This window comes from Psittacula echo (assembly GCF_963264785.1).
Source record: "Psittacula echo genome assembly, chromosome: 1".
Classification (NCBI taxonomy): Eukaryota; Metazoa; Chordata; class Aves; order Psittaciformes; family Psittacidae; genus Psittacula; species Psittacula echo.
Genome location: NC_137735.1, coordinates 29,011,533 through 29,037,990, shown reverse-complemented (window position 1 = coordinate 29,037,990; position 26,458 = coordinate 29,011,533). Strand labels below are relative to the sequence as shown.

At 42.4% G+C, this 26,458-nt stretch overlaps 2 protein-coding genes across 2 annotated transcripts in view; one reads left to right on the top strand and one right to left on the bottom strand.

The window, feature by feature from the left end:
• Nucleotides 1-230: 230 nt before the first annotated feature.
• Nucleotides 231-17,291, bottom strand: OCIAD1 (OCIA domain containing 1). Its single transcript, XM_080624497.1, has 8 exons — nucleotides 17,166-17,291; nucleotides 16,321-16,405; nucleotides 12,548-12,601; nucleotides 12,046-12,093; nucleotides 7,655-7,784; nucleotides 5,308-5,513; nucleotides 3,771-3,920; nucleotides 231-436 (listed from the first exon to the last, which is right to left on the bottom strand). The coding sequence occupies exons 1-8, from the start codon at nucleotides 17,214-17,216 to the stop codon at nucleotides 399-401; spliced, it is 762 nt and encodes a 253-aa protein (XP_080480623.1). The 5' UTR covers nucleotides 17,217-17,291; the 3' UTR covers nucleotides 231-398.
• Nucleotides 17,292-23,583: 6,292 nt separating this feature from the next.
• Nucleotides 23,584-26,458, top strand: part of FRYL (FRY like transcription coactivator) — a gene marked incomplete at its 3' end in the record, with an annotated part of 166,183 nt that continues 163,308 nt past the window's right edge. The window contains exon 1 of the mRNA XM_080639011.1: nucleotides 23,584-23,726. The remainder of the gene's footprint in view (nucleotides 23,727-26,458) is intronic.

The window sequence follows — 26,458 nt, the reverse complement described above, 5'->3', positions numbered from 1 at the left end:
CAAGTCTTGGAAATTTGAGAAGATTCTGATTTTTCCCCCTTCCCAATACACATGATTGCATTTCTCTACAGATATTTTTACCTTCTGCTATGCATTTATATTAGTTATTGCAAGTTACCCTTTTCATTCTTCAACAGTAGCACAAATGGTTTACAGCCGTGACATCTCACAATAGCCTTGCTTGCCATTTATGTAAAATTAAAAAAACAACATTAAGCCTAAATGCTTGCTTTCTTTTTAATTTTTTATTTTTAAATCTTCTGGCAAGTCAGGATTTTTTCCTCATTTATTAAGAGCTGCACCTGGCAGAAGACACCAAAGATGCTCATTCTTGTGACTAATCCAGATGAAGTTCAAGTCAGCTGACAGATCATTTTCTTCAGTTCTTCATTCAGCTCTTACTCATCCCAGGTATCTCCATATTTATTTACTTTCACTAAAGAAAAGAAGAAACAGTAGTCACATATGACTCAATGTAACTGCAAAAGTTTATCTTACAGAGTGCCAAAAAGTAGGGTGAAATGCGTGACCATTTGAAGTGGTGAGCGGGGAGAGTGTCAGTCACAGCACAACCAGAAATCCAGTTAGAGCTACTTTGGAATAGATGGGGAGAAGAGTTTGTTAATCATTCTTCTTTAATGAATTAATAGTCAAGAGGCCTACTGTGCGAATTCCTGTTCTACAGGATTTGTAATTACTTGGAAACAAATGTAACGTGGATGAAACAAAGACAATGGGAGGAAACAGGCAAGAAATGTTACAGCAAATAACGTGGCTACATAATCCAGTTACGTGCACAGCTGGATGGATTCAGGATAGTTAAAAACACATTCGAAAACAAACAGAAATCAGTAATCCCTACTAGGAAACTACTCAGCCATTATTATTTGGCAGCTTCCTTTAGTATAGGAGTGAGTCAGAGTAAAACAAAACCAGGGTACTGGTCTTAATGGATTTATGCAGAAGTATGTCATGAGTAACTGAACAAGGACCAGAAAGTGAAAAGATGGTCTCTTGAACATGAGCTGCCAACTAGTCTGTAACTGACTGCCATCACTGATCTACATGATCCAGCAGGAATGCTGGCACTAGTCAGGGACCTCTTTATAAATCTACTTGAAGTTAATTACTAAACCCCCTGTTTATTAATACCCATCTGCAGTAGAACCAGTGGAATACAGCAGAATGCATGGTCTTTGTTTCAGTGAGATGTCAGCAAACTTTGCATAATGCATCCACAAATCTCTTGTAAGCAGACTGATACTGCAATGAGGCACAACAAAATATCTCTCAAAGCACAATTTGATTTCCATTTCTATTAACCATGGCAGATGAGCAGGCCACACTCATTCCCTGCAAAACAGTCCAGTGCAGGCCACTATGCAGATGCATATATATTTGCACAGCTACAAAGAATGGAGAAGGCACTGGCAGGCAGAAGTTAGGCACTACATAAAGCTGCTTTAAGTGTGGTTTGGCCTTCCTTATGTCCTTGCAACAAAGGGCAGAAACCACCTTCTATTTGCTAGTCTGGTTCCTATGACCAAGGTAAGAGGATGAACCAAGGGGTAATGATTCAGGAACCTGCTTAGTAAGGTTCTTCTGAACAAGTCCAGAGGAGGGCCAAGAGGATGATCAGGGGACTGAAGCACCTCCCGTATGAAGACAGGCTGAGAAAGTTGGGGCTGCTCAGCCTGCAGAAGAGAAGGCTGCGTGGAGACCTCATAGCAGCCTTCCAGTATCTGAAAGGGGCCTATAAGGATGCTGGGGAGGGACTATTCATCAGGGACTGTAGTGACAGGACAAGGGGTAACGGGTTAAAACTTACACAGGGGAAGTTTAGATTGGATATAAGGAAGAAATTCTTTACTGTTAGGGTGGTGAGGCACTGGAATGGGTTGCCCAGGGAGGTTGGGAATGCTCCATCCTTGGCGGTGTTCAAGGCCAGGTTGGATGAGGCCTTGGGTGACATGGTTTAGTGTGAGGTGTCCCTGCCCATGGCAGGGGGGTTGGAACTAGATGATCTTAAGGTCCTTTCCAACCCTAACTATTCTATGATTCTATGATTCTATGACTCAAGTTGTAGGAAGAAGCATACAGCAAGTAGCATGTCCAGTGTGACACAAGAAACTTAAATCAGATCTTAGCCTGCAACATCAGTGGAGTCCCTGAACTGTAGATTTAAATGTACTTCCACTTGTAAAACATCTCTGAATTGTTGCATTCCATCCTTACCCTTTTCCCTAAAATTACAAAGAGATAATCTTAAAAGTTTATTTACAAATCTCATACACTGCTCAGTGTAGTTCTATTCTTAAAGCCTGAGTATAACCATCAAACAAACACAGAAATAATAAATAGAATGCAATATTTGATCAGTATTTTATAGAGGTCTTTTACTGTCCTCAAATAACTAAGAATAAAATAATGAATGCATATTCTCATTTCACAGCCACAAGATTCACCATGCAATAAGGCAAGGTTTGCAGAATACAGCTGAAGATTTGCATGTATGGTTTTCAAGTGACATTCCTAGGCTATTTGTGCAGAAATATCCTGAAAAGACACACTGTATAAATCAGTGAAGTGTCAGCTGACAGAATTTAGAGGCAATCCAAAACTGAGCTTCAATAATTTTTTAACATCTCATCTGGTATAGTCGCAAGATAAAAGAAAAAGGCTTTAACAACCTTGAAATAACAGATATAAATCCTTGCTCTCCAGCTGTTTGTAATTTTTACTTCATGATTGTGTAGATCTGTCTGTCCAAAGACAGATGATCTGGACAAAGTAATTCACAAGCATGAAATAAGACCAGTACTCTCTCGTTAGCAACGCTGTTCCAAAGCTTACTCTTGCTGCTTCAGAACTTCTTGCTTGAGCATACTTTCCTGTACTTATTACCACCTGTCATGCCTAAGAAGAAATGTTAGCTATTCCTACAAATCTTGTTGCAGCATGATTGACAAGACCGGACACTGCACACAAACCCAAACAATCCAAGCTGACTAGTTCAGCAGTGTGTTGAACACCAAAGCGTTCCTCTGCTAACACCATTTTCACACATGCCAGACTAAATTAAAAAAGTTCTAGAGCAAGTGATGATGAACTGCTTCTGTGTCTTCTTTGCAAAAAAAAAAAAGGACTGAGTCAAAAAGGTGACTGAATGGCATCTTACTCCTCAGGACACTGCAGGCTTATTTTGCTGTGTAAAGTTTTGTTTTTCACTGTGAAAACAGATCTCAATATTGCTGCCAAATACTGTTTCCTTCCTTTGAGTTTTAATGTAGAAAATGAAGCTCTACAAACAATGCCTCTATAGAAATGCACTAATTCCACATGAAACAACTCATAAATACCCCCCCTCACCAAAACCATCAACCATGTGCTCTATTTTGAGAGAACAATGCTATCTGAAGCATGCACCCCCTTCCATGGCTAAAACTCTTCAGTATGGCTCTGAGCTCAGAGAACTCTTTGTTGAAAGAGGTGGCTTCATATAGTCAATAATCCCAAAGTTCTGAGATTTTCAGCCTGGCACTGAGCAATACAGTTAAACAGGAGCTAGAATCTGCTGTTAGAAGATCGCTATTTTTGAAGAACTGATTTGAGATTTGAAACTACAGACCAGATCACATGAGATTGCTGCAGATACTGTAAAAATAAACTGCTTAAATGGTAAGCAGAATTAAGCCTTGGGTTTGTGACCATTTTTAACATTATTGCCAATACTCGAATTGACTACGCTTTTCTATAAATTGGTATATTACCTTCCTTAGCTGGTTTTTCCTGTGAAAACTTGCTTGGAGTTTCTGCCTTTGGTGGTAGCGTTACCTCATATGTCTCTCTGTGTTTATTCCTTAATTCCTCGTACGTGATGCCTTTTTTTTTACGGTTTTCTTCTGGAATTGGATCAGGATCTGAAAACAACACAAACATTAAGATACAAGAAATGGCGTCACACGCCAGAACTTGGCTACAGCCTGTTCCAGAATGCCAGTTAATTGCAGCTCAATCCCAAATGAAAAACAGCATGACAGCTGCAGTTCTAAATGCAACTGAAAATGTATGTGGTCTTTAATTAATCCATTCCTTTTGTCCTTCTCATTGTGTCAAACTGCTTTGGAAAACTGGCAGTTAACTCCTTTTCTTCATTTTACCCAATGGAAATCCTAACAACGACGGATAAAACAGTTCTGGTCACTTTATGTAAAATTTATGATAATCATACATTTGATATATTTATGATTTCTGAAGAGAAAGCTAGGTGAAGCTCAAGGGTTTGCATTTAGGTTTTAAATTCTGCTTTAAAGAACTAGGACTACTTCCATCATATGTCACCTGATAAACATTTTATCCTTTTATCTACATTTATAATACAGAATCTCAGTCTGATAGTTTCTACCAACTATCAGTTGGTATCTGTATCAGTATCTATCAACTATCACTGTATTTGTGATGAAGTGTAAGTACACATTTACATCCGAGTTTTATAACTAAACCCCAGTTGCATGAAGCCTTTTTGTGAAATAAAACCTCTTCTATAAAGGGGTTAAAAAATCCATACTAATTCAAAATACACAAATTTGCATTTGACAGTAACTTCCTCCTTTGTGCCCCAGAGAGACTTGAACTCAGAATCCTGTGCTTCCCTGCAATAGCTGAGGACAGAGTTCATACTGGCAGGAGGGGAACAGCTGCACCAACCAGTATACTTGAAAACCATTTTAGTTCTTGGTGAGAAAATCAGCTGTTACCGGACAGAACACAATATGCATTCAGTTCCTAGAATATTTAAACGTTTGTCCCATTATAAAAACCAGTTTAAAGTCACTGAATTATAGTGGTATACAGCTGCAGCACCACCACTGGTGAAAACGCACTAGCCTCAGAAAGGCCAACAGGCAAACAAATGATAGATACTGTGGTCTGTGAAAAGATGGCATATTCACCCTAGCTTCAATCAAACAGAACTTCAAGTCAGGCTAAGTTTTTTTGCAGATTTAGCTTCACAACACATTAAACCACGTAAGTTAATTTACAGTCTTTACTTGCAATTACAGCTACAAAATATGAACACCCCCACCCCTGAATTTAGATTACAACTAGAGCACAAAATAATACATATATTTATATTGTGTGTAAAAGCAATTCTGGGAGCTTCAAGCTATTCCATTCTAAAATCACTACATTGAACCACGTATGTCTGCACAGGACGAAAATACATAGTTTAGTAAGAGACGTATCAAAGAGAAAGGCAAGAGTCATCATACTACAGACTGCTAAATGTTTAAAGACAAAACACACCTTGAGCAGCATAATCAGTAATTCCTGTAGGTGAGGATTCATTCAGGGAAGCACTGAAAGGAACAGGTTCATAACTTGAGAGGGCTCTATCTGTTGAACTATAATCATCTGAATAGCTAGAAGGAAGTGGGTATCCAGCTCTGGTAGAAGATTCAGTATATGACTGAGAAGGCATGTCTGAAAATTCAGATTTCCGACTGGATCGGCTGGAAAATAATGAAATATTAAATACAGAAATACTGAAGTTAAAAATGGAACTGTAACAACATGTGCAGTTCAAGCAAATACTCTTTCAAATGGTTTAGTTTCCAAAGTGGATTATCATCTTAAAGTTTGGGGTGCAGGTTTTAATTTACATTGCAAAGATCTATACAGTCACTTCCCCAATACTCTTCCCTTCCTCCCAGAAACTTAACTCACATCTGAAAATCTCTCAGCAGAGACAAAAGAGACAATGTATTTCATACTTTACAAGATAAAAAAATGACAATCCCTTCCCCCAGGGAGTCTTCAGACAGAAAAAGTCCCCACATCAGACACAGATAGTACAGGGTGTACCCACCTAACAAGTGGTAGCAGGAACTATAGGTATTTTTAAAGGCCTTTTAGGAAGAATTTGCAATTTAAAACCCTTCATCATTAGAAGCTGCTGTCATTGATCAGTACCAGACAGCAGGAAAGGAGAATGAAGAGCTGTCTTGGGGAAATTAAATTACGAACGTTTATTGAGTTGCTGAATTCAGCAGAAACATTAATGAATTTTCTCTTCAGAGACAAAGATAAGATCATCTAAAGAATATTCTGGAAAATGATGCTTGATACTCTAAAACATTTGCTGCACACTCAGAATGGCCCTGCAAAGCACCACACAACATGTCTCTATTGAGAATGCCACCACTTGGTGCCACTAGAAAGCCTCTAGAGTATTTATTCATTTTTTTTCTCTAAGCTTCTGCTTAGCTGTACTTTTAGTTTCCTATGAAAAACATCTGCATTTAGTCTTTGTTTTATTCTCACACTAAACGTACAGAACTAAGCCACTTTGGTCTCAATTATATTTTTAAAGTACATGCAAACATAGCCTTAGAGAACTATGTAGCATTTTAGCTCCCTACCTATTTTTAACAGCAAATCAGAATTACCAAAATACATTAACTAGTAAATTCATGACTATGAAAACGTAACGATTTCTCTTTAAGGCTTAAAAAAGCAGAAGATTAATTTAGATTAACTATTAACCAAAGCGGGGGGGTGTGGGGTGTGGGGGAATTATCCCTTGGTAAATAAAATTTAACAGATACAAAAGAAGAGGGCATTAAAGGTTGATGGGACTTACTGGTGCAGCAGATGATGGCATTTAAATAGGCTCTCATCTAGAGTAAACGCAGCTAATGATCACAATTTCTTACTAGTAACTGGAGGGGAGTGAAGGGACAAGTCCAGCCCCAATTTAGCTAAGAATTTATAGTAAATATATAAAGTGGCAATTCCGAAAACTATGTTTGATGCCATAAAAACATGAACATTCCATAATAAAGGTAAATCTTGCAGACAACACTGTCATAAATCTGAATTTATAAAGTAATTAAGAATTTATTCAAATCCTTTCTAAACATTTACTTAGCACATACATACAAGAACTACTACTCACTATTCGAACACTATTCACCCAGTTTTAAATCAAGGATTTAAGTGAGATATTCCAAAAGGAGTTTGCAACTAAAAGCCACTTGAAGTAGAAAACATTCTGGAACAAAACAGGAAATAGTTTAAAGAACCTGATGAGTTTCTCATATGTACAGCATAATGCTGTTACAGATGTAAAGGATTTAAACAAACAGCAGTAAGTTTGACCACCATGCTTCTTCCTGCACTGATATTGTTTACTGGGCTCTTTCCTTTGATAAACACTGAAATCATTTCCACCCTCTTCCTACTTCAATCAAACTAAACTATGGGAAAAACTTCTAGAATGCAACACTACTTTATTTCAGTTAACTTAGCTTACTTCTAAACTAAGGAGGCAACTTCTGCTGTCACCCTGCGGTAAGTGAATTCCACAGGAAAACATCTTAATTTACAGGGAATACATTTTGCTAAGGATGTTTCCTTTTCTACTCCTTGAAGTAATCAGTTGTATGTAAAGAACCCAAAATGCATGTTTTATAGCTGACCAAGTGACACAGACATGGCTTCCTCAAAGTGGTTGATTTGGGGTAACAGAGCAAAGAGGGAAGGTACAGCTCTGAAGGCCTTTCAAAGCAGCAAATATAGCCTTGATCTCTTAGTGTTTAAAATGTCCTATTCCAGAATAAGTTTTAAAGTCAAAAGAGAATTGAATTCTTACTTAGGTGAACTATGTCTCTGAGCTTGTCGTAGAACGTCTCCTATTGGAGAATCCTTCAGCTGCTTAAATTTCTCGCTACAGATGGGCAAGTAGGAAATCTTCCCAGCCATGTATCCACATATTCCAGCAACTTTTTAAAAAGAAAAAAGAGATGGGTTTATACATTGTATCACGAAATTCAACATATTTTTAAAATAATAATTCCAAATAAATTATACAATATCTTGAATACAAGAAAAAATAGTTTAGATCTAAATCAAAACCATGCAGTAATCATCTCTGCTTCTTTTGCAGACAAGGAGTACTAAACCCAAACACAACCACAGAACAGAGACACAGAGACACATGGCAAGAGCATCAAATGATTTCAGCTGGTACTTGAGGAATGAAAGGTGACCAGAACATAATGGAAAATAATTGCAATCAGTTTTTTCCAAGATCCAGAAATAACAATTAACTATCAAAGATGCTAAAGCAGTCAGCTGCTAGACAGGACATGAGAATAAACGCTCATGACAGCTCTGTCTTGGTTTAAAATCAGTGATTTCCATCAGCTGGCTCCTTCAAGTTTTATGAGTGAGTCAACTGGAGTACGCAGCAATTCGCTGAAAAACTCTAAGAACTCGCCAACAAAGTTCAAGTTGACAAGCACGTATTCCTTATTGTGGCCCTGGGAGACATGAGGGATAGCTCCTCTGAGTGTGTCTTGCTTGAGCACCAAACAAGCTGTGATTAGATAGTCAAACATACATATTCATTACATTACATGCATATTCATAAAGCTACTTTTACATGACATCATTCTTCTAGAAAATTCCTCCTGCATGCGCACAATAATGTGGTAGTGGTCTTTGGGACCCCTGGTGGTCGTTTCTTCCTCATCTTCCTCACTTCATCCTTTGGCTGAACTTTCGGTTTGGAAAGTCCCGTTGTCATGCCAGCAATCACTAGTCCAGTTCTAGCTGGTTATTGTAAAACATTTACCTAAGATACTTCTTCACTGTCATCTACCACAAAGCTCTTACCCATTGCTGTTGTTGCAAAGCTACCAAGCTCAATGTTACTTAACTACAAAGCAGAACTGATTTTACTTATTTACAAAAGATTATACTTCATTTTGTATTTCTTTGTTTCAGAAGAAGCATGAAGGATTCAATGGCAATTAACAGAAGCCCTGTTGTTGACTTTGTAGGAGAAAAGGACTAGACCCTTCTTCCTTCATATGCAACAAGTATTTTCTAAATACAAAGACTAAGTCAGGAAAGAGTTAACTACCACTAACACTAATCTTCTGAAGTCCTCACACTGTAGATTACATCACCTGGGAATCAATATAAAAGGTGATTTTACCCTACCCTGCTGTACTGGTACTGAAATTATGATTCCTGATCTAATGCCTGTTTTTTCAAAAGGTCAAAATGCCTCTTCCAAGGGAAAAGAGAGCAGCCACAACTACAAGGGAAGTTTACAAAATGAGAAACATAAAGGTTTAGCTGCTTAGGTCAAAAAAAAATTTGGAAGACACATCAAATGCTGTGAATATACACAAAGGCAAAAATTACAAGCCCCCTGAAAGGAAAAGCAGTCTACCAAGTATTCAAACTAAATATTTAGCAAAATACAGCTAATCAGCAAGGTGATTACCAAAGCAATGATTGCTACATAATTTGGTTTCTCTTATTACAGAACTAACAGCCAGATGTTTCTTTGAATTCAGCATATTAACTTAGACATTGTTGCAGGCTAACATGAAGTAGGATGTACGGATCTCAGCCTTCTTTCCCAGTAGCTCTATGCTATGTTGAAAGGGATACTGTCAATGTAGCGAATCAGTCAGGACTAACTAGAAGTTCCATTAAATGGTCAGAGTGCCTAGACTACTGAGAAAAGCTGTGAGTAACTCCTATGAGCAGAAGAACATCCTGGAATCTGAAAATTCCTATCTAGAAAATTAAATACCTCACAAAATTCCAGATACAACTAGAGCAGGGAAAGATGAAAGATACAGGCAGGAAAAAAAACCTGATTCAGCTATGGTAGTTAGATATAAAAGACCAATTACAGGAATGAGACATAGATACTGTTCAGAATAAGAATCTAAAGACCACAAGTGACACACACCATTATCAAAGACAGACTATTGTAGTCGATAGATGGAGCAGCAATATGCTCAGATCAATGACACCAGAAAAGCAAGAACTGTTGAACTGTCTTACTGTTGTTTACCATCAGCTAGCTATGAGCTAGCAGCAGTGCCTGGAATCAGATATGCCCTTGTTTCAGAACTTGAGGAAGAAAAAAACCCGAACCACAACAACTGCACTGCTTCCTTTAGCAAGATTTCACTGCAGGAGGAATGTGCAGTTCAATTATGAGGCATAATTTGGCTCTGCAAACTATGCCCTGGCAATAGTTTTCAGGAAGATCCCGTAGACAGTAGGATCTGACGGTAGACATCATCTGACCTAAGCAATATGAGGATGAAACAAAAGCTGCTTAACTCAGGCCTTTTACACTACAACTACGTCCCAGAAAAATCCCCGTATTTAAAATGCACATAAATCACAAGAAGTTACCTACTGAAAGACAATGAAAACTAGAAAATTCTTCCAGTACAAAATGAAAGTCCAGATGCCTCCAGTGTCCATCAGAGAAGAGAAGCCAAAAATATATTGGCTTATAACCTTAACATCAAGAACAGTTAGTCCAATCCAGGTGCTCCCTATTTTTCCCCTTGATTTCAAAACTTCATTCTGTTTAATAGGAAGAACATGGCCCTTAACTAGAAATGTGGAGGAGCTCTCAGTAATTCTGTTATTTATTACAAACGTCTGTGTTACACCATTGTTTGGCGATCAAAGAAAGCAAGTAGAATTTAGCATAAACAAATGGCGGCCCTAGGCCCTCACATTCATTTATCTGCTTAAACAACACTTCCTCCACCACAAATCATGGGTTTTACCCTATTCCCACTGAAGTAAACTGTAAGGGTAACTGGCTGTATCTAGGCAGATTGGCAAGATGGCAACTTCCTGTTTTACTGTCATGTATTACATTGAAAAGGTTAATTTATTAATTTATTTGTGATTATACTTAATCCACAATCATTCATTGCCATTTTCCTACAATTGTACATACATAATGTCCAGGAAAAAAAGGCACTAAAATAGCCTGAATGGGACAAGTGAGATGCATGAATAAAGACCTTCAAATTAGGAAGGGAGGGGTGGCTGTACTCTGGCAAAGTAATGTAAAGTAAGCTTGTACAGTATCTATTTACAATGCTTTTGTCTTAAATTGTTACATTAAGCTTGTCAAGCAATTTTATGGAAAGACAGATGAATAAATGGAAACCTCTACCTCTTGACATTGAATAGGTTCCTGCAGTATGAGATGTTGTAGTTAAGGAATGTAGCTAAGAAGTTGCTGACTGACAGAACTAATTCCAGGAAGGCAAAACTTGTTCATTGGCTATATCCGATCATTTATTCCTATCTTCAGGCACAGTTTTATCAATGTAAGAATTGATTCTCTATGTGCTGGATTCTCTATCTGGGACAGCAAAATCCTGCTTATACATACAAACTGAGGGATGAAGGGTTGGAGAGCAGCCCTGCAGAAAGAGATCTGAGGGTCTGGATTGATGACGAGTTCAATATGAGTCAACAGTGTACCTTGGAAGCCAAAAGGGCAAACCGTGTCCTGGGGTGCATCGAGCACAGCATAGCCAGCCAGTCGAGGGAGGTGACTGTCCCACTCTACCCTGTGCTGGTGCAGCCCCACCTCAAGTATTCTGTGCAGTTTTGGGTGCCTCAGCAGAAGGAGGACATCAAACTTAGAATGTGTCCAGAGAAGAGCGACCAAGATAGCGAAGGGTCTCGAGGATGAGACTTACAAGGAGTGGCTGAGGTCATGTGGTTTGTTTAGTGGAGAAGAGAATGCCAAGGGTGACCTCATCACAGCCTACAGCTTCCTCAAGGAGAGCAGTGGGATGGGAGGTGCTGATCTCCTTTCTCTGGTGACCAGTGACAGGACATGAGGAAATGGAATGAAGCTGTGTGAGGGGAAGCTGAGATAGGACATTAGGAAAAGATTCTTCACTGCAAGGGTGGTCAGTCACTGGAACAGGCTGCCCAGGGAAGTGGTCATGGCACCAAGTCTGTCAGAGTTCAAGAGTGCCTAATGATCTGCTTAGTCATATGGTTTAGCTTTAGGAGCATGGAGTTGGACTCCATGATCCTCATGGGTCCCTTCCAACTTGAGATATTCCACTCTACAGAGTGGAGTCACAGTGAATCAGCGAGCTAGTCTCATGTGAATTACATCTGCGTAACAGACTCCAGAATCTAAGGCATAAATACAAGCCGAATTTATATGCTGCTTTTACTTACATGCAACTTTTACAAAGGAGCCAAATCTTGAGCTGTCTCTTAGAACACCTGAAAATTAGGATCAAAGTAATTAGGAAAAAGTTATTAAGAATTAAGCTGAAAAACAGCACCTGTAGTTACATTTGTAGGTAGAAGGTTACTCTTCTACACTTAACGTTGAAGAAAATTCAAGAAACCCAACATCTAAATTCCCCATAAAATTATAAAAGAAAATAATCTAAGAATTAGCACTTTAATCGTATCACACATATTATTACTACACATACAGAATATGTTTCATAATCACTAAGATATTGCATTTGTCAAACAACATAAAGCAAACATGAATTTGAATTTAAAGTTTTGCTCTTTTGATTTTAGGAACTGCAAGTCATGTAGCTGAAGAGTCTGAATTTCTTTAAACTACAATAAGACATTATATTATTATAGTAACTGTATTAACAGCAGAAATGCATTTCATCTGAGCAAATCCAAATTAACCCAAAGTACATTTACACTTTACCTTTCTTAATTAAGAAGCTAGTACCAAGCATGCTCACTGCAGCCAGAGGAAAAGCTGTGAAGAAGAAGGAAAGAAGTTTAAAATACAATTTGCAATATTTTCAACCACATTTAACAGAATATGCAGTAACACGAGAGTTGCTAGGCCTCACTGAGCTCAGCGGTATAAGAATGTAAGCATACAATTAACAAACAATATACATTATGAAACATTCCCGATTCCAGATTTTAAGTCTAACTACAAATTATGTGGTACTGGTTAACAAGTCATCCTGTCTTCATTAGATTTCATGCTTCCTAAAATACAGATGGTCTATAGCTCTAAGGACAAGCCTCCAGGTCTGGCTACAACTGCTCAGCATCCAGGTGCAGAACTTTAAACCAGAGAAGCATATATTCCTCAGCGTGGAAGTCAGCTACATAGAGGCCAGTGCCTCTAAATATTTTTCATCACCAGAAGTCTTGATTTTGTTTCAACATAAAAACTTTGGGAAAAGTCTAACTCTTACAGAGATATAAATCAAATTAATTAGAAGTAGGTAACATGTTTTATTCACCAGCAAATTACAGAACAGGGCAGCTTTTTCTGTGGCTTACAGATCAAACTGGACAACTCTGGGGAAGGGTCAGGAATACAGAGAAGACAACAAACACAGAAGAGCTGCCTATTGACTTTTATCATATTGAAAGATTTCAGGTGGCCAGAAGCATGTGAAGATGGCAAGAAACAAAAGGAATGCTTATTTACAGCAATGATAATTTTGATATTGGGAAGACTGACTGAAACTCTTTGCAAAGACCGCCATTCCTACATAAGATACAGCGTCATCCATAACAAATACGACAGGAGCCTAAAGTTAATTACATTGAAGAATTAGGCATGTCATAATGAAATTACATTTTATGCAAGTCTGAAAATGTGTATGTTACGAAAAAAGCTCAATGACTTGAACTTTACCTAGGGGAGAAACTTTTGCTATAGCACTAGATGTATACACAGCTTATGCACACAATCTTCTTATTGAGTTCTTGTTTGAAGATAAATGATATTTTTTAGAATCTGGACAGCACAGTATTAAACTTTGCAAACTAACAGCTAATTCCTTTGCAAATTCTGACAGATCTAGATCAGGAATCCAACCAACATTGCAGTGTAAATAAGATAGGATGTCACTTTTAAAAAAAAGTATCGGCTACTTGGTTCAAAGCAAGATTACAGCAACACTTCAAAATACAGAATAAAACCTTCCAATCTATTATCGGATGCAACCCTGATGCTTTTAGAGATTTCAGACCTGGATTTTCTGAGCTAGAGAATGGCAATGCAGGTTTGAAGCTAAATTGTAAGACAAAGAAAATCAAGGGCACGTGTGTTGTTAAAAATAAGAATTCAGAAAAACTTATCATAGAGGGCTTCAGTCTAACCCTCAGAGGTCTGAAATGGTTTATAGGCCCTACACAAATATTCTGAACATCAAAGAAAGGTTACACACTTTAATGGAGACAGCTGTTCACAGGTGAGTGTATAAATGACCTGAAACACTAACTAGAAATTAAGAGAGTAATAGGTAAACGAAAATTGGGTTCATACATAAAAACTATTAATAACTACTCAAGTGTAGAAAAAAACAAATGCAGCTTAACAAATCAGAAAATATCAATGCTTCCCACTGCTATGGGCAAAAAGCACTTTCTTTTTTTGCTTCACGAACAAAATAAATCCTAGGAAAAAAAATAGAAGGCTGACATATGAACAGCCCACAATTAAGGACGGGAATTTAATGTACCCTAGTCAAAATGGTTTTATGGAGAAAAAGCCATATTGATCTGGTTTGATTTTGTTAATGAGATTAAAAGTACAATGGATAAAACTGTAGATCATAACACAAATTATTAACAGCATTAGATTTTGTATTATATGATGTGATTAAAAATTAGTAATACCAGTAAAGCATACATTAAACTGAATTCTGAAATTACTAGCATTTCTGAAATAGAAGCTGTCAACAGAAACTATGGCAAAACAGAGAGGGCTTATAAAAACAGGTAAAATCTGAAATTTGAATAAACAACTTGAAAATTTGAATAAACAACTGAAAATGCACAAATGTACAGCAATACATGTGACTAACAAGAACTGATACAGTAAGAAGGGAGGATGTCAGGGCAGTCACACAGGTGGCCCACACCTCTTGCAAAAGGACATTCAAATACTGTGCATTTAATACAGGGCACACAACACTCCAGGTCCATATAATGCAGAACAATGAAACAAAGAGGAGAGCTAGAAAACAGTGATGGGATGTAGGCTTACATAGTGAGATAACATCACAGTACACAACCCCTGGAAAAAGCATCTTGCAATTACTGTTGTAGCTCCCTAAAGTGAAATTTCTCAAGAAACTGATTTGACTCTTCTCAACAGCACCCTTATGTTGCTGCTTCTGTCTCTGTATAAAGATATACAGGGCGGTAAGTTACATTGCTCATGAAGAACTCTCAGCAGAACACCTCAAGAGCAATAAACAATTCCCTTCCCTCTTGTCTTCCAGGAGAGAGATTATCAATATGCCATAATCAACCTTCACTTTCCTACTAATGAATCTGACTCTTCTAACTTATAAAAATATAAGTAAAATGGCTGGATTTTAGCAAAGAAGCTGAAGGTTTCCAGGTATCTGAATAAACATGGAAGAGGAGAATGTCTCTTCCATAAAAGCAATGGAGAAAGATAAAGTGGAACTGTGAATCTTTAATTCAAAATCACAGTGCCATAGAAGTTGCCCCTGAAAGGGCTGGCTTTCAGGAGAAACCAGAGCCCCTGTCTGCTAAATTTAGCAAATCAGCTGCTAAATTCTTCCTTAGTCCTGGCTTCTGCTAGGCCACCTATCAGCATCAGGAGTAATCTGCTAGTATGTGACAGAGTAGTAGGTAACAATCACATCAGAAGGCTTCTTCAAACCTCTTGACCAGGTGTCTAAAAAACAGGTATGCGCTGAACCTTTGAGTTACAGAAGCAATGTTAAGAAGTAATGCAATCACTTCTCAATATTTTGTAGAAAAAAAAAACCCAAAACCAAACCAACAACCAACAGAACATTTCAAACCAACAGAATATTTCAAATAAATTAAGATGAGCTTGAAAGTATTGTGAAAACAATGCGAGTTTATGATTCCTGTATACTAGCTGTAGTATAGAAATCATTACTGACTGCAGAATCATGCTGTAGAATCTTGGCTTTTATTTGCAGGGGAAAGGTGCCCAAATGTCTATTCACACATATGGTTTCTCCAAAAAACTGAGCTGAGTGACTACTTATGTTCTGTACTTAGTTCTCCTCAGAAGTGTCCATAAAGACAAAAAGCAATGGTTGTAAGTTAAACTATTTTATTCCTGCACTCCAAAGATAACAAAAGTTGAAGATAAAAATAACAAAAACCAGAACCATAAATGAGACTCCATTAATTATATCTATTTTCAGACTTCTCATAAGTATATTAAATTAAAATATGAAGGGATCTTGTTATAAAGCATAAGCCTTACAAATTATGCTGTGATGTCAAAAAGTCCTGAATCCTGTCCTACAAACTCTTATAAATAAACGGAAATCCTCCACGGATCAACTTCTACTGGAACGTAATTTTAGATCACGTGAAACTTGTTAAATGAACTATTGTGATACACTGACACAGGCCTGCCTTCCTTGCTGCCTCAGACAGCAACAAAAATTAAGGGTGGAAGAAAAGCAAAGTTCACCAGCAAACTGAACTCACCTCTATACCGTGCACTCTCTTCAGCACATTCCTTAAGGAGTCTTCTCTCCTCCTCTGTCGGCACATAAGGCTTAGGTATTTCCCTCTTTCATTAGGGAAATAAATTACAAAAGAGTGAGCAAAAGAAAGGTTTTGGGGGATTTTTCAATTAAAAACTCTAACTTTCACACCTTGTAGTGCCTGCACTTTCACACAACTACACTTAAGGAACTGGTGACTTTTGTTTATAGATGTCACATGAAGTATTTAATTTTTAAAACCCAATGGTTCCACAAATGATATAAGAGAGCACAAAATATTTCGGGCACAGTCAAATTCCAAATCAGCTCACTCCTCCTCCTTTAGAAAAGCCAGCTTTTGTCCTTGCAACCAACCTTCCAAATGGACAAAAACCTGTCAGCTCATTAAATCCCTTTCTAAAATACTTGCCAAGGCTTTAATTACACAACGCCTGCTGCCCGTTTACACTCAGTGAAAGCTAGACAGCCGTTCCTACCAGAGGTGCGTGACAGCAGCCGCGAAAGCGTGCGACCGGGCGCCCTGCCAGCCCGTCGGCCGGGAGAAGGACAGAAGCGAGAAGGCCGCCGGTACCGAGGAGAACACCTCCTGCTGGGGCAGTCCCCCGGAGTGCCTCCAGGAAGGCCTTAAGGGCACGGTCCCCGCGGTTCGCAGCCCTCCAGGGAGCTCACGGTAGGCCCAGGCGACACGCTGACAGGCAACCCCGCTGCCGGGCCGGCGAAGGGCGGGTACAGGCCCAGCGCCTGCTGCCTCGCCCTCAGCAGAAACAACCCCACCACCGCTCTCGCGGTCCCCCGCGGGCCGCGCCGCCGAGAGAACGACAGTACCTCGGCAGGGTCGCCGAGCTCCCCGCCGCCGGGGCCCGGCCCGGCCTCCATGGCGGGGTGGGGAGGGCACTGCGAACCACCGCTGACCCGGAAGTCCCCGCGACGCTGCTGGCCGCGCTGGCCCTGCGCGCATGCGTGGCGGAGGCGCGGCGGCGGGGACGCCCCTTTTAGGCCCAGCAGGGGTTACAGCTCCGGGTGATGCTGGCTCTGTGCGGCTCGCCCCGGAGGGGGGACCTGGCGGAGCGGATCCCGGGGTAGGCCGCAGTGCTGCCCAGAGCCGCCACTGGTTAACTGAGGCCGGGTGTTTATTTGTGCTCAGCAGCGGGGCGTCCTGGCTGGGAAGGCTGCGGAAGGGAGAGAGGGAGGGTGAGGAAGGACCCAGAGGCAGCAGCTGAGGCTCAGAGCATTCATTTCAATCGAGAATGTTTCCTTCCTGCGCCTTATCTTGTTTCCTGCCTGCTTAAAGAATGCCACCCTGTAATGCTGTTTGAGAGTAGGTGCTGCTTCAGGGGTGGCCAGTCCTTTAAAGGTAACCCTTGCGGGGCTAGTTCTGCTTTGTGCCACGTTAATCCCCACGTTGGTGCTCCTTGGTTTTGGGAAATGGTAGCAAAAAGGTTTTACCCACCCGTGCCTACCTTAAGCATAGGTATGTTACCAATAGGTAGGTTATCTGGTCGCTAAAGATGCATGGCCAGAACTGACTGAAGAGGAAGGATGCCTGTTGCCCCCCCCAACGAGAGTGTATTTGAATTGGAACCAAGAAAGAACCTGCTGGGCAACTGTCTGAACTTGGAAGTGATAGAGGTTTGGTGGTTGGGGTTATCCTGAAGTGAGTGATTAGGAGTCTGTGTGCTTGCCTGTAGCTAACACTGCTGGAGTAGCAGAATTAGTGGATGCTTGCAGTCTATCAGGAACTCTGAAAAGCTGAGGAACAAACAAAAAGGTGCTTCTGATAGTGCAGTGTGTGCTGTGGCATTTTCTTGTAAACATTCACTACTGTGGCTTAAATTCACCATATCCTGATCTGCCTCTGCTTGCCTGGAATGCACCACTCCCTTTAAGCCTTTCCTGGAGTGAGCCATTGTCTCTTCACCCTGGAATTCAAGAGAAGAGGCTTAAATTGCTACTGTCTGATGGCTGAAAAAAAAAAAAAAAAAAAATCCCGTGCCTGAAGACAGGAGAGGGAAGGCTGTGGAGATGGAAGGTGACTGAAATTAGTATGGAATGTGGATGTGAAATGTCTGAAATCAGTAGAGAATGCAGCTGTAAAATAAACACTGTGGGCACTTGTAGGACCCAGGACAAATGGACTGAGGAGTGTGTGGGAAGTAGTAGATTTGGCTGCACTAAAAAAGGTGTAGAGGAGATGGACTTCTGAGTATTGGACTATTGAAATAAGCTGGGAGGGTAGAACCAGAACCTATGAATTGTGGGGTTCTTAATTCATAGCTGTCATCATACAATAAAGACATTTCTAGTTTCCATGAGATTGGAAGTAATCTGTTTTATCAGGCAACCTTAATCTCTGCTTGTCACATTAGCCCACCCTCATGAAACACTCTCCAGTATGTGGACATCAGTTATGCATGTCATTACTCTTCAAAGGCAAAAGATTTTGGCCGCATTAGCTCATCAAAGTTTTATTCATGGGGCTATATATAGCACAGTTATAAAGGCAGTTTATTTCATGCTGCTTCCCTCTGGGCTTTCAGTACATTCTAGGCAAAGAGTGCAATGGCTTTCTAAAGCTTGCATTTTGGTAAGGTAGGACGCGTTTATGGATGGCACCCTCTCCAAACATGGAACTTCAGTGGGGAGGAAATGGCTATGGGTCTCCTTCACTGAAGAAAATGACTCTGAGCTGTTGTTTTGCCTTCCCATTGTTGAATTAATAGTTATCCATTCAGTTTTCTCACTTCATTGTAGAATCATAGAATAGTTAGGGTGGAAAGGACCTTAAGATCATCTAGTTCCAACCCCCCTGCACACAACCCCTCACACTAAACCATGTCACCCAAGGCTCTGTCCAACTTGGCCTTGAACACTGCCAAGGATGGAGCATGCCCAACCTCCCTGGGCAACCCATTCCAGTGCCTCACCACCCTCTCAGTAAAGAATTTCTTCCTTATATCCAATCTAAAATTCCCCTGTGTAAGTTTTAACCCGTTACCCCTTGTCCTGTCACTACAGTCCCTAGTGAAGAGTCCATCCCCAGCATCCCTATAGCCCCCCTTCAGATACTGGAAGGCTGCTATGAGGTCTCCACGCAGCCTTCTCTTCTGCAGGCTGAACAGCCCCAACTTTCTCAGCCTGTCTTCATACGGGAGGTGCTCCAGTCCCCTGATCATCCTCATGGCCCTCCTCTGGACTCGTTCCAACAGTTCCATGTCCGTTTTATGTTGAGGACACCAGAACTGCACACAATACTCCAAGTGAGGTCTCATGAGAGCAGAGTAGAGGGGCAGGATCACCTCCTTCGATCTGCAGGTCACGCTCCTCTTGATGCAGCCCAGGATACAGTTGGCTTTCTGGGCTGCGAGTGCACATGGCCAGCTCATGTTCATTTTCTCATCGACCAACACCCCCAAGTCCTCTGCAGGGCTGCTCTGAATCTCTTCTCTGCCCAACCTGTAGCTGTGCCCGGGATTATTCCCAAGTCCTTTAGACTCCCAGTGTGGGGGGGAAAAAAAAAAAAAAGAATTGCAGTAATGCAGGAAACTCTGAGTTTACCATCCTTTCAAAAATGTTACCTGCTTGTGACAGGTACAGGCTGCTTGTGACATACTTAAGGGCACTTAAAAGTTTCACCTGGCTGCATACACCCATTTGCTGGCTTAGAACTGCAGCTGTAGGGCCACATTCAGCATGGATGATAGAGCATATTCACATCCTTGGCACTTTGTTGTTAGTCCTCAAGCCTCTTTTTTGAAGGTCACCCTCAGACAGTAATCTTCCCAAGGATGCCCTTTTTGACATCTGGTCTACTTGTACTGCTTCCTTTGTACTCACACCTTCTTTCATGCAACTACTGAGAACTTCAGTTTAAGGTCAGTGATGGTATTGCCAGGTCCTTCTGATGGATTACATGGAATCTTGTCCTCAGGCAAGGTTTAGGAGTAGCTTTTTAACACCTGCCTGTAAATCTAGTCTCTTGAATGCTATTTTCCCTACTTCTCCTTTGATATGTGACATTATCCGATCTGGTATTTTTGTTTAAAAATTGATGCACTAAAGTAGTTCTTTGGAGATGCCAATTGGGGAGCTCTGAACTATTTGTTTTAATGACATGCATGCTGCTGGTTTGATGCTTCAGCAGCTGTTTTCCAATTGCTGTTTTGTGTGTTTTTAAACATGTTCAATCTGCAAAACTGACAGATTATTTGTAAACAAGCATAGCATAAAGTTACATTATTTTTCCCCTACTTCAGGAGTAAAACAATTCTTTTTAGATGTAATACAGCTCACTTACCTGTGACTAAACTTTTTAACTTTTATGACTTACTATTAGCAAAGACTGATGAGTATATTTGAGATTCAAAATTCTGCAGTACCAAAGCTTGATCGTTAACCTTTACAAATTTGAAATTATTTCTTTTGAAGGAGATGCCTCAAAGAAGGAAAAAGGGAAGCTTTTGAACAATAAGATTCTTTTAAAATGAACCGATTACTTGCTTATGTAGTCATTGGTGAATATTTAGAACTCTTGAAGCTGGAGCTCAAGAATTAATGGGGTGAGATATACATAGACTGTCAAGTGGCTTAAAAGCTTATCTTTCTGATAAATTCTCTTCCATCCCCTTGTTCAAGTTAGTGACAGGCTTTATACAGATCCACTGCAAAACAAAGAGGTGGCTTAGCACTTTAGTTTTATGATATTGCAGAAGATGTAACTGAAACAAGTAGACATGTGAAAGAGTTGGAATATACACTGCTCTGGTAAGGAAAATTGCCAAACCAAGCCCAAGAAGTTTATGTGTTCAAGTATATTGCTGGAATGGTGATTTTTTTGTTGTTGATGTTTTCTGCTTGGTGCTGTGGTCAACAGAATAAAACACAACAGCTGAGAGCTGCTGGTTCTTCAGTGGCTGCCAAGAGTTAACAGGGCTGTACTTGGAAAAATCACTCTCTCCCTAATGAAGAAACAACAGTGCCTCATACTAGAAAAAAGAGCATTGTTGTAACCATCACAACTGGTGGCAAACAAAGAATCAGTTATTTGCCTGAAGCGTTATGGTGCATCAGCAAGAACCAAACGTGGGTGTCTGTGGAGCTCAGACTCAAAGCCTCAATTACTGAGGACTTTACCCACATTGATAATAATTACTAATAATTGGTACTGTAATATACTTTGAAAAGTGCTTTACATGTTAACTAATCCTTAGGGCTATTTTGTAAAGTGGGCAGGTAAGAGTCAGGATAATCTGGGCTCTGAAAGTGGAAGGATTGTGCATCCTGTGAAGTTCAGGTGCTCAGGGTTCAATACCAATGGTCTGGTTTTCTTTGTTTGAGAAGCTCAACCACTCGTTTCAATTGCATTGGTGTACATGCATATCCTGGAAAGGTCAGGCTAGGCTCCTAACTCAGGATAACTTCAAAATCAGAAGTAACTTGTGACATACTTTGCTTCAACCAATTGTCTGATACTATGCACACCACCAGTAGCAATGAATCCTGTTTTTCTTGTTAGGTCTTCTATTACTCAACATATAGACTGTGGTGCCATTGTTGTAAGAGAATAAGCAACTACTCCATTCACAAAATTCTTAAACCCACAGGAAAGAGTTAACTTGAAATATTCTTCTCAGCTACAAGTATATAATTTTTTTCTTCTCCTGCTTTGTTCCTACTGGTTTCTGCAAGTTGCTGCACATTACCTGTCTTACGGGTGTAGTGCACGTGAACTTAAGTAGTTGAACATGAAGGGACCTTTTACTTGTACAAAGTGTGCAACAGAACTTGGAGCTTCTCTTAACAGAGACTGGCAACTGTTGTGCTGGCACATCTGTTGTTTGTAAAAAGCATACTTTTTACTCAGTTTTGTTTTTGTTGGATATGGTTATTATAGTACAGTACTTGAAAGACAGGCTTATATTTGACAGTGGAAAACCTGTGACTTCACGATTCTTTCTAACACCGTTTTGCAGAGTTATTTTACCATTTTAACTTGCTTGACATACTGTTTTTTTCCATTTCCCTCCTCCCTGCTTTTTCTTTTCAGGCTTGGAAGTTCTGGGGCACTTGAACAGAAAATACAGTTACTGTCTATTTGAATTGTTAGTGGTGACACTGTTTTTGGTTTATTACCATCGGCTCCAAAATCTTCACAGTGTTTAGAAATACGCTGTTACATTCAGCCACCAGACTTCTTGTATTAGTGAAATCCTGGCCAGTCCAAGATGAATTTTCCGAGGATGTTGTTGTGAATGACTGCTGTGCCTTTCCGTCCGTGTCACTTGCATTAGCACAAACCTTGCAGACTGGCTCTGTGGGAAGTACGGGAACTCAAAGTCAAGTTCCGATGGCCGCAGCACCAGCTGCGATGCAGCGCTGGTGGAAGCTTCCTCACGGTCTCCGTTCGAGCCGGGATCCTCTGGCGGGGGGGAGCCCAGCGGCTCGCCTTGGTACAACAACGAGAGTAATTTCGGGCAAAACGGCAGCATTTGTGCGGCTGGCCGAGACACAAGTATTTGTCCTTTTTCGCTACGGGGGAAAGGCCTATTTTCTGCCCGTTTCCCACAGGCGAAAGGCAGCGGTGCGGAGGAGACCTCACAGGGCCTTATCGCTTCGTCAGCGAGGAAGCCTCCCCGATGTTCCCCAGATACGCTGCTGCGTTCCCATAAGGCCGCTTCATTCCCGGCTACCTCAGCCATACCGGCCTTCTTAACGGCTTTTAGCGACAGCGATCGGTCCTACTCTCACTGGTACCGCGAAGGCTTTCTTCTGTCACAGGCTGCCCCTCGACGTCGGAGGCAACTTTCCCGCCGGACGCGCCCTCCGCGGGGCCCCCAGCAGCGAGCCGGCTGCCCAGGCATGAGCTCGTCCCTCACACGCCCGGGAAGGCTGTGGGGGCGGGGCCCAAGCATCTCAGAGCGCTCCCACAGGGGGCTGGCCGCGGCGCCGAACTGGCTGCCCGCTCGGCCTATCGCAGCCGCGGGAAGTTGGCGGGAGCCGCCAATCGGAGGCTCGCTCCCCCTTCCGGCCTCGCGATTGGTAGAAGAGTCGGGCGGGGGCGGGGCTGGGAGGGCAGGCTTGGCGCTCAGGAGCCAATGGGGAGGGAGCGGAGAGGCTGTCCCGCATGAGTGCTGCTCTCCTGCGCCAGTGAGCGTCGGTTCCTGGTGGAGCGGTGTGTGCCAATGGAGAACCGAGGGGGGCGGGACGGGCGAGCCGGGCCGTCGAGTTACCGGAGGGGAGAGGCGGCGGCGCGATAAAGCCGGTGGGGGATGCTGGCTGTGCGAGTCGTTCACCAGCTCCCACCAGGGTCGCTCTGAGGGGACTGTAGCTGCGGTGAGGCGGCGGCGCCCAGGGCTGAGCTGGGAGGCAGCGTTTCCACCGGCGGGATAGGTGAGGCAGTGGCGGCAGAGCTGGGACCCGGGACCCGGTGATGGCTGGGGAGGAGGGGGCCTTCCGCGCCGGAGGAAACGGACCGGGCGGTGCTGGGGAGTGAGGAAGCTTGCGCTGCGCGCAGCCGCTGCCGTTGGCTCGGCCCCTGGCCCGGGCCGCTTTGTTTACGGAGGGCAGGGCAGCGTGCCGCCGGGCCCGCCGCCGGGGGCGTGGACAGGGGCAGGGAGGGGTCGCGGTGCTGGTGTGCGCTGGGTGCTTCTCTGCCGCCTTCCTCGCCGGGCCGGGGCTCCGGCCCTCCTCATCGAGCACACAGAGCCCTCCACGGCCAGCGCCCCGTCTCCTCCTGCCCTGTCTTCCACTCCTTCCTCCCCTGCCCCGCCCGTGTAGCGTGGCCGGTGGCAGGGTGCGTGCCCGGCACGCCCCTCCCGGCCCGGTCTGCGGCCTCCTGAAGCCCCTGGGGTGGGCGCGGCTCTCGCGGAGCCCCCGCGGGCCGAGCGGAAAGCGACCGCCGCCGGGCTCCTCCCGCCCCACGCCCGCAGCGTGCAACTGGCTCCGGCCGTCCCCTGCGGCAGCGGTGCCGAGCAGCCGCTGGCCTGTGCCGCTTGGCGGCCGCCGAGGCAGCCACCGCCGCGGGGGATGGCGGGGCCGGGCTAACGCCAGGCCGCCCGGGAATGGCGGGACGGCGCGGGGAGGGTGGCACGGAGCCGGGCTTTGTTCCCGGCCCCGCCCCGCCGCCGGGAGGCGGGGGGTGCCCGGGGCTGCGCGGGCGCGGCGGGGCACCGGCTGGGAAACGCGCGTCCCGGTTGCGGGTGGGGAGGGCAGCGACCCTCCGGTCTGCCTGTGCCGGTGGAGAAACTTCAACATCACGAACGTCAAAGTGAGATCCGAGTATGTGCGCCCTCCGCTCAGTGAGTAGCGCCTCGCTAGAGGAGGCACTTGTAGTAAAAACTAAAGATCTGGTTTTACTGTCTTGCGTAGACTTCACCAAGGTGGCGAGTATTACAGGAGCTTAGTTAGCCCCGTTCTCCCGCTCCGCTTGCATAAATACACGTCCAGTGTTTTGGTAACGTGATAGTTTTTGTTGACTGTAATGGCACTCAGCTGCTCAGTGAACAATTCAGTTTGTATCTTAACCAGAAATCACTGGTCAAAGCAATCGGGGTGGCTCCAGGTAAAACACCGTGAGGAATTGGATAGAAAACAAATAAAAACCCTAACCCCAAACACCAAGATATTTTGACTGTCATACCAAATGAGTTTCAAAAGAGTTTGCTAATGCAGATTTAATGGGTAGTAAGACAGTCTGGAGATCAGGTAGCAAGAGTGTAACCTGGACTTCCTTCAATCTGAAATGTGCATTAGGAAAGAGATACGTGAAAGCATAAAGCAATTTTTTCTTCAGTCTTGTGTGCCATGCACATCTCCTGGGCTCAGACCTCATGTAGTGAGGTAGACTTGGATGGTAAACCACCTTCATGTAAGCGTGCAGACCAGAAAGAGCCGGGATGTGAGTTATTAACATGAGTTATTGAGGTAGTAGATGAAGAGCTGCTCACATCTGCCAGGAACAAGCAATATGGAGCAGAAAGAGTACTGTGATGAAGAATGTGATTTGTGGGTTGAACAAAGAGGGCAATTAACTTTGGTTACTTAAGATATTTCTTTACGGTGTTGTTACTGTCACGTTGAGGGTGTGCAGCCGAATACTTCAGAATCTCTGTGGAAGATTGTTGAGCAAGGGCTAGGAAACCACACACACACACCGATTCTTATCTTGTGACACTGTGGCAGGAAGGAACCAAACCCCTCGGTAAAAACTGTGTTGCAGGTTTAGTAAGTCAAGTATTTAAAGATGAGCACGATGTTCTCTCTGTCAAAAGCTTCCTTTATCTGTGGTTTGTAGAGGCCCTTAGTGGTACTTGATGGCAGTTGTTGTCGGTAGACAACTGACTTCCCTGGGTGAATTTCTGCTATGAATGGCTCCTTATTTATATTCCAAAATGGATTTGGTTAAAGTCTGTGCTGACTTCTCTCTGGAAGTGGTTTCCTGGGAGCAGAGCCGTGGTATGTTGCTTTGGGATGTAGAAAACCATTGCTGAACTTCATTTCAAAAGAAAAGCTGATTAATTCTTCTGTGGGGTTAGTTAAGGTAAACTTGAAATACTCAACTAATTCTGTTTCAGTTTGGCTGGCCAAGGTGAGTGAAAGCTGGTGTTAGCTGGTTCTTGTTGTGATAATAGTATAGTACCTTGGAGGAGGATGTTGGAGAGTTGTAGGGCTGCAAGACAGAAAGTAGAGCTGTTCTGGTTTTCTGATAATATTAACACTTTCCGGTGTCATCCTGCTAGGCCTGAGCATCTCAAGAATGACCCTCATATGATTTTTCTCTGTGAGTGTGTCTTTAATTTTGGGAGGTAAAATTAATAGGCATGCTGAAAGCTTTTGCTAGTACAATTGAGAACATGCTGTCTGTTTACTTTTTCTAAGAATTTAAGATTGTAATTACCCCTCCTATTGGCTATGCATAAAGGAAAAGTGTGTTCTGTATCAATAGTTTCCTATTTTGTATCTAGTTTTGTATTTCAGGGAGTTTCAGCTTGGTCATCCTGTCTAGTGATGGTGCTTTGTTATTGCACAAATTACTAAATGACAGTTTGGTTTTGTGTTTTTGTTTTTTTCTTGTTTTGTCTGAGTTCCTCAAGAGGCAAGTAGGCAAACTTTACACTTCAGTG